We start from the raw sequence: 8809 nt of genomic DNA, 5'->3' as shown, positions 1-8809 counted from the left end.
TCACTGAAACTTCCTGAATCCCTCTCCAGTAAAAAAATAAAAATAAAAAATGTAACTTTCACCAGTCTCTAGGGACAAGTACTTAAGGAGGAGCCAGACTGCACAAAAATGGCCCCAAGACATCTAGCAGTTTGGCAGAAAAGAAGTAGTAGCATAGATAACCAAGCTTGTGGTCATTTGGGGCTTTGCAGGTCAGCAGAGGGAAGGGGACTCCCCATCTCCTTGGACGTTGCTGGCATTTTATTGGCAGACTGTGCAGACCATACTGGTAGGGTGCTTTTTATCCTTTTTTAGTCCTTCTGACTAGTTGGTGCATTTGCAGTGGCTTCTGTGAAACCTGCTGAATTATGTGGCGTCCTCTTGATTTGCTTTACTTCCATTTCAGCATTAGGTTTCCCTACTGTGCAGCAAGCTATTTACTTCATAGTAAGTGACTGAGAAACCCAAGCAAGCATGGCTTGCTGAGGAACCCTGGTATTGTCTCCACAGCCAGCCATTCCATAAGGAAAGTCACTTGTGGAGAACTGGTGGATAGACTTGTACTGTCCACAGACTGCTTTTGTTATCTTTTTCTTGAAAAGAGGAAGAAACTTACTTTCAGTGTTTCAAGTTAGAAAGAAAGAAGTTGAAATGTTAAGTATTATAATTGCAACATTATTTCACATCAGATATTAAGAAATATCAAAAAAACTTTACATGAAGTTAACAAAAAATGTTTATTTCAACAACTGTATAAATATTATGTGTATAACAGCTGATTTAAGAACATTGTCTTTAACTCAAATTCAGCTTCTATTGCTGCAATAAACAATTACTCTTACTAACATTTTTTTATGCAAGTTATTTAATTTCTATCAGAGGCTGAAAGCATTCACCTAGAAGTTTAGATGCTCTCACTGATTTTTTTATTAACTCACTACTGTAAAATGACATTTCTGCTGCTTAGAAGTGCCAATTTAGCCAAAGCATAGCATAACATTTTATGAAAACAACATACTTAGAAAACAGGTGAGAAAAATAGAAGCTGCATCTCGAAGTATGTGTGCTTGATGATATGCACATGCTCTTGCACCAAATGTAATAATGTATTCTTACATGAATGAAAGGAGAAGATTAAATGCTTTGTATTTTAACTTAAGAGACTGAAAACATTTGTCAAGGCTAAGTAGGAAAAGAATTTAAAAGCAAGTCATAGGTATTCAGAAGAATGTAAATGGCTTTGTATTTTGTAAGGAAGAATGAAAACCTTTCACAGTAGGAGACTGTGATGATCTCTGATCCTGTCCAAATGCAAATGGAAAACTAAAGTCATCTTTTCCATCTCCAAATGCATGAGAAGTCGATTCTGAGGGGAAGGGAAAGGCAAATGCATCCTCACTGTCTGATTTCCCAAACAAGCTTCCTGCATGGAATACATATTATATTTATCATTAGATTAAATCTTAGTGAAAGAATACTGCATTCAGCATGATACGTTTCTTTAATAATAATCTACTCCCAACATCCCACAGCTGGGTGTTTATTTCTGCCCTAGAAATGGTTCTTCCAGGAGGTCATTATTAGAATCTACACAGAATGAAGTGTGAAGTACTTGAACAACCTGGAACAACAAAACACTTCTGCATGATATACTGGGTGAAATAATTGCAATACTAAGCAACAGAGGTCTTTGTAAACTGATACATTTTTGCAGATTCTTTCTTCTCTACAGAACAAGGCCATTAACCACTGGAAGACTTGGAAAAACAAAGCTACAGACAGAAAAACACCAGAGTTTTATATTTAATGACATAAAATTCACACTCTTTTCTCTACAACAATTATATATACATACAATCTTATATTCATCCCATTCAAAAAGTAGCCTTGGACTTACAGCACCTCAAAAAAAGAAGAGATTACAAGTCCCTTCAGGAAAGTGTTTGATCAGGAGTAAGTTTTTTATCCAGTTAGTGTCATGAAAACTTGGCCTTTCATTTCAGGAAAGCCAGGATTTCACACAGAATGTGTGAATGTGTGTGGCTCCCTTAGTATGAGTGGAAGATACTGTTTAAGGCCTATTCTCTCTCTCACACTTGTGCTATTTTTACATTGTGTCTCTCCAACAGTTTAACCTGGTGGAAGTCAGTTTACTGTCAAGATTTCTTTAACCAAACGGAAAGTTATTTTTCATTTTAGTTGAACAAGGAAAACCCCAACAGATGAACCCTTTCCAATAGTAAGCTGGTAGCCTTAAGTTAAAATAAAATATTTATTAAGTACTGTAGTTTTTTACATTAAAAGAACTGCTTTTTCAACAGTAAAAAGCCGTTGGCACTTAAAATTTCCTTTTCCCTTGCAACTCCTCTCAGTTTCGTTTAAAGCAACCTAACACTGTCCTTATTTCTCTCTTTCTCACACCTCTTTTTTCATGACATCTCATACATTTGAAGATAAACATACAAGGAAAGGTATAAACTAGTCAAAACACAAATGAACACAATAAACCAGTGAACTCCAGTATCACAGCTGAACATCCTTTTAGACAACCAAAGGTGCCCTGTTAAGCAGGATCACGAGCTTGTCAGTCATATCAGCACAAGTAGAAGACAGCTGGTATACACAAGTACATCTGAGTTTCTGACTTACCAATATCTTTTTGTGGGGACAGAGTGTTCAGGTTTCCCACAGAATAACTTTCCTCTGTCTGAAACGTAAACAACAATTTTATTTAACAAAGAGGTTAAAGGTAAGCTCTAATGCTGGTATGTAATAAGTTTATTTGGTTTTGGTGAAAAAGACACAGTCTTGGTTAATGTTAGCAGCCTTCACAAAATCTGCTTCTAAATGTATATGTCAGTCCCTAAAGTTGCAAGGTAAACTCTTTTGAGATAGGTTTTATGATGTTTGCTTACATCTGCAAGTACACTCCCTCCATTCTTCTGGAAAAAAAAAGCCACCAAACTGAGAACAGACTAAAATCCAATCTGGTTTACTGCTGTTTGGGTTTTTTAAAACTTAAAAAATACAAACATTTTTCATTCTGTTTCACTTTAGAAAGCCTGTAAGCAACAATTTAATTACTGCCTACTGGGTAGAGCCTGATATTGCCACAAAGAATAGCAGAATAACAACTTGTCACTCTTGAGAAGAGTTCTTAGGGTAGATTTATAGTAGACACTGAAGCTCCTCAAAACTCCCACCTAACTTCAGAGGATCCCACATGACTGCTACAGGTTGGTAAACTTTTGGTTTCTGTCACTGAGCAGCCACAAAATAACATCAGTTCTGACCATGCCAGGTGGCTTAATACCTACCTCATTCCTAAACAATTCACAAACTCTTCACCAGTGTATCCTCTCCTACATACAGCTGATGCTAGGAAATAGTAACAACATGTTTTGCCCCTTTCCTCCTTTGGCTTTTATCTAGTAACCTCAGGACAGGGAATACCCTCTGAAATAGGAGATACCTGGGTTCTAATCACTCAGTTGCATAATAGGGTTTGAATCTTACTTGCCAGGGAGTGATACCTAACCCCTGCACTATGCACTGACACACATCTGTTCTGAATTCCTAATTATCTACTCTAATTACTCTAGAGCACTGTAGTTAGGGAATTTGCAAAGGAAGACTAAAGCTTGAATTCCACAACCTGTTCCAAGGAGTTGCCTACCTTTGCCCTGCATTAAGTATAGCTAGTCTATATTTCTTCTCAGTAATCTTAACATATAGTTCTTTCTTTCTTTTTTCAATGTTCTGCATTTTGAGAAAAAATGGAGGGGATAAAAATAAAAATCCTGATCCCCCACTTGAGGAAGATGATACCTCACCAGACAAGCATGTGAGCTGTGAATTCTTCTAGGTACTTGAATTTTGCATTGCAATGCTGAGTCAGAAGCCTTTTTGTGAATCTAGTCATCTGTATGTTTATACAAGATACAGGCTTGACCATAGGGGGAAGAGGCACACTTGATCAGAAGTCATCCCAGGGAGATCACGAGGAAAGGAGACAAGCATTTTCAAATTACATTAAATGTAAAATTAAGTAAGCTAGTAAAAAATTATTTGCTGTGAAGATAACCAGTCTGAAAGACCTCATTCACTGCCAATGCTGTTTTCTTAGCATATTTTGCTTTGTGGAAATTTAATATTCTCAAGTACTCATTTTTACCTCATCAGATGAGTTTTCTGCCCCAAATGCAGCAGAATCAAATAAATTAAAGCCAGGTGATTTCTGGGAGAAGTTCATGAGAGAAAAGAAAGCAGGAGATTTTGATGTTCCTTCTTCACAACCTAAACTGTGAATGCTATGAAGACAAAAAGGAAGAAACTACATTAATGGTTTTTAAAAGTAGTTGTAGATGGCTTTTTTTGTTCTACTTTTTCTGTTTTGCTACTTTTTTAGATTCTCATAGCTTGCATGAAAGATTGCTTATTGCAACACAGAACGAGTAACTCAACTCCTCAAAGTAAAGTGATTTGATATTCTTACAAATTCCCTCCCCTTTTACTGTTTAAAAATAGGAAGTGATGTAACAAATATTACTGCAGGAAAAGCCAGCAACGTCAGCAAAGGAGCTACAAAGAACCCCTGTCTCATATATTTCTATGCAGTCCCCTCTTTCAAAACAGCTTCAAATGGAAATGATACTGTAAATCCAATAAATTAACAAAACTTAGGAAAAAATGTTAATAGTTTCAGAAGAGCTTTCTGTAGAAATCTTTCTGTAGTATCTTTCAGTAGCAGCCAAAATGCTTATGCAATAAACATCAATACAACTTTGTTCAAAATCAAAAGGAAAGCTGAACTCATACAAGTCAAATGGAGGTGTTTTAGAGAACTGGGTTTTCTTCCCCTTTGAGTCAGGTGTTCCTACAAACTCAGGTGTTTCAGGTGCTCTTAAAAAATGTTCTGTGCTTTCTTCTGCTGTGTCAGGATTAACTTCAGTTGACTTAAAACGTGTGTGTATGTCCTGTTAAAAAGAAATAAAAAATAATGTTTGTTGCATATAAAATTTTAAAAAATAACATTAGTCCATTTACCTCCAAATTTATTCTTCATATGTTTCCTCATGAAAAATACAAGGATTTTAATAAAATGCTCACAATGACATATTCACCATGCTTAAAAGTGTAACCTTCATTTATCTAATTTAAAATTGACTTCCTGTGAAAGGAACTATGTAAGAAAATTTTCATTCAAATAAATAAACTCATTAACTGACTGAATTATTTCACTCTAAAGTATGTTAGTATTATGCTTCAGGTCACACCGGTATCCTCTTGGTACTCCTTGGTGAAATAAAGGAACATCACCATCCTAATATGTATCAGTTTCCCCTTCCTCAGAAAATGTTAAATGAGAACATACACTTGGATTCTGTGGAGCAACATTCACCAGACTCAATATTGTTTTAAAAACATTCTTCTCCACCAGCTGCCTGCAGGCACCAGCCTGTAGTGAGCCAACCAGAAGATGAGGAGAATCTTGATCTTGTGTACTGGTTTTGGCTGAGAGGTCACAGCCTACATGGTGCTATGTCTTGGATTTGTGAAGAAAACAAGCGTTGGTAACACAGGGATGTTTTAGTTATTGCTCATGCAACACCAAGGCCTTTCCTGCTTCTCATCCTGCTCAGCCAGTGTGAATGAAGCTGGGAGGAGACACAACTGGGACAGCTGACCCCAGCTGACCCCAGGGATATTCCACACCATACAGTGTTGTGCCCAGCAATAAAAGCTGCAGGGAAGAAGGAGGAAGGAGAGATGTTTGAAATTATGTCATCTGTCTTCCCAAGTAACTGCTACCTGTGATGAAACCCTGCATTCCTGGAAGTGGCTGAACAGCTGCTTGCAGGTGGGATGTAGTGAATTAATTCCTCATTTTGCTTTGCTAGAGCACACAGCATTTGCTATACCTACAAAACCATCTTTATCTCACCCCACAAATTTTTGCACTTTCACCCTTCTGACTCTCTTCCCCCTCCCACTGTGGGGGGAGTGAGCAAGTGGTCCTTAGCTGCTGGTCCTTGTTAAACCACATCTTGGTATCACCTGGATATGCAAGATGTACACACACCTGGCTTGAATATCACAGCATGGAGAGCCTGATCTCACTTTCAGGCACACCTGGCAGAAGCAGTGCCACTAGAGCCACACAGACTCTGTAGCCAGCACACAGCCTCTTTACTGTAGTTTTGTGGGAGAAATTAGTTTCAAATGCAAACACTTTTTGGTAAATGTTTCATCATCTCACCCTGATGAAAATTATATGCACTGGTTTACACAGCTACAATGCACATAGGAGAAACAGTCCATCCTAAATAGTTTATTGTTAAAGTAGAGACCCATGGAACACTGACATGATCAAGAACAATGATCATTGCACTGCTAATCAGTGATTGGCTTCTCATCTGTTGAGTGCCTTATTCATTACATTCATTATTCACCTTTTGCCAATTTTTGAGTCTTACTTCCTCCAAAAGGTTCAAATATATCAAGATACTTGCACTATTGTAAATAAAACAATTACTTAAAACTTAAAAAATGCATTGCTTACTTGAGGTATATAGGAAGAATTCTTTGCCTTATCTTCTGCTCCTTTATCACCACCTTTGGCCTCTTGGCTTGCTATACCAAAAAAAGACAGCACTGCTTGCATTATTTAAGCAAATAAATAAAAACTACATCGTGGGAAAGAATCCTAGAGAAAGGTTTACTGAGTTGACAGTGCTATTGGTAAGGAAGTGTTCTGACTGTATTTCTCATAATAACCCACTTTGTGGCTGTGTCCATGGTAGTTACCTCTCATTCTGCCCCTTACTATGATGAAAGCTGTTCCATACAGTTTGGAATGTTCTCCAAGCCTAGCTATTATTCCCTGAGAGTGCCATGTTTGTCTAATCCGGCTATTTCTCTCGGAGGATCCTAACACTAGTCAATAAAAAACAGGTGGAAAGAATATTAAACATACATCCATGTGACACTGATAAAGTGCATCTTAAAGAACTGTTCAAAAGCCAGGATGTGAAGTGAGGAGAATGTTATGAGACTCTGCTCTGAGCTTCAGGCCACACAATGTTTCAGGCACTGTGGGATAAGATCCTTGTTTCAGGACAAACAATTGAAAACCTATTTCTTAAAAAAAAAACAAAAAAACAACAACAAACCAAAACAACAAACAAAACCAACAACAACTATTTATTCTTTTTACATGGATCTAAATTGGCAGCATAATTAGAAAAAATATATTTAAACTGAAACTCAGTGCCTTGTGATTTCAGAAACTGTAGGTGTATTTCTAGCTATCCTGTTTTGTTTCTCTTAGCATTCTGTATGCATTTCTCAAGTTAATTTTCATCTTTAATAATCTTAATCTGATGCTTCAAGATTCCTAAATTACCGAGCTTATTATATCCCTTTTCTTTGGATTTTCTCATGCCTTCTGGGCAGATTTTTAGACTCGGTTTCTTTTTACCCAGGTAATTGCAGAACAAAGTGGGGATATACAAGAGATGCTGGAAGGTTATTTTCATTAGCAATGAACAATGCATAATGTACAGTTCAGTCTCTATTTAAATTAAGACACTGCCTGTTTGCTATACTGAAAGTTTGAAATGAATTATCAGGGAGGAAAAAAAATACAAATGGTGGCCCACTTAATACCAAGATTAAAACTTGGCCTCTAGAATTCTCTGTTTAAAATTATGTGATCCACACACTAGCAGCACCTCCTATAAAAAAACCCAGAATGGTGCTTTACCTATTTCTGCATTTTCACTCTCAAACTGTTGATTGGAAGTCATCTGTTTTGGAGGAATTGAGAGTCTAAAATAATAATAATAAAAAAAATTACTGTTTGTCTCAATATGGATTATTTCCATAAACCTCTATCTCAATAAAGAAAAATACTTTATTAAAGAAAAGTTACCTGAATTGCATTTGGTTTTGTAAGCTTGCTATTGATGGAACCTGAGCAATATGTGGGTTACTAGTCACTGCAGTGTCAATAGCCACCTAAAACACAGCAAGAAACTCAAACAAAGGGTATATGAAATCATCACTTCAACAATATCACTCTGATTTCTCCTAAGACTTTGGAAATCTCTTCTTTTAACCACTTTTTAGAGGTCAGGCAATATAAACATTTTTTGCCTATCTTTGCTTAGCCTAAATTTCAACAGTATGATACCCAAAACCACTTCTATATTTTTTAAATAAAGCATTGTATCACTGCACTGATAACGAGATGTGAATAATATTCACTTTTCTGTTGCACAAACAATATCACATCATTTACAAGCATTATCCAGGTTTTCTACTACTGCAGCCAGGTTGCTCCTGCTTGATGACTCAGAAAGGGCTGGAGCCAGGCCTGTCTCCACCTCCAAAGGCTAAAAAGTGAGTGTGCACATCAGTATGTCTCCTGAAAAACTGCAGAAAATATGGAAATACCCTGCCTTACAGATTTTCATCCGATCAGAAGCTCTAACTCTTATATGTACAATCATAGCATCATTAAGGTTGGAAAAGACCTCTAAGACCACCAAGTCCAGCCATCAACCCAGCACCATCATGACAAATAAATCCTGTCCTGAAGTGCTACATCCACACATCTTTTTAATACCTTGAGGGATGGAGACTCCACCACTTCCCTGGGCAGCCTGTGTGCCTGAAGGCCAGAGTGGCACCAGGAATGTGTGCCTCAGCATCAGATAACACATTATTTCACAGGGGGCTGCTAGCTGTGTTTAATTTGCAAAATGTATCAAATGGAATTCAGTTTGGGCTGGGGGACAAAAGAGCTGGTTGTGCAGAATCCATCTGC

The 8809-nt window shown here is 37.2% G+C and overlaps 1 protein-coding gene across 1 annotated transcript in view; it reads right to left on the bottom strand.

Moving 5' to 3' along the window:
- Positions 1–958: 958 nt before the first annotated feature.
- Positions 959–8809, bottom strand: part of LOC104391410 (chromosome unknown open reading frame, human C14orf39) — a 30684-nt gene continuing 22833 nt past the window's right edge. Inside the window, exons 11-17 of the mRNA XM_010000682.1 lie at positions 7913–7998; positions 7745–7809; positions 6542–6612; positions 4798–4955; positions 4154–4289; positions 2629–2686; positions 959–1402 (exon numbers count right to left, since the gene is read on the bottom strand). Coding sequence (XP_009998984.1) covers positions 1200–1402; positions 2629–2686; positions 4154–4289; positions 4798–4955; positions 6542–6612; positions 7745–7809; positions 7913–7998 — 777 coding nt within the window. The 3' untranslated portion in view covers positions 959–1199. The remainder of the gene's footprint in view (positions 1403–2628; positions 2687–4153; positions 4290–4797; positions 4956–6541; positions 6613–7744; positions 7810–7912; positions 7999–8809) is intronic.

This window comes from Chaetura pelagica, unplaced genomic scaffold (genome assembly GCF_000747805.2).
Source record: "Chaetura pelagica isolate M959 unplaced genomic scaffold, ChaPel_1.0 scaffold36, whole genome shotgun sequence".
Lineage (NCBI taxonomy): Eukaryota > Metazoa > Chordata > Aves > Apodiformes > Apodidae > Chaetura > Chaetura pelagica.
Note: the sequence above shows the minus strand (reverse complement) of the source record. Positions and strands in the feature narration are given on the sequence as shown.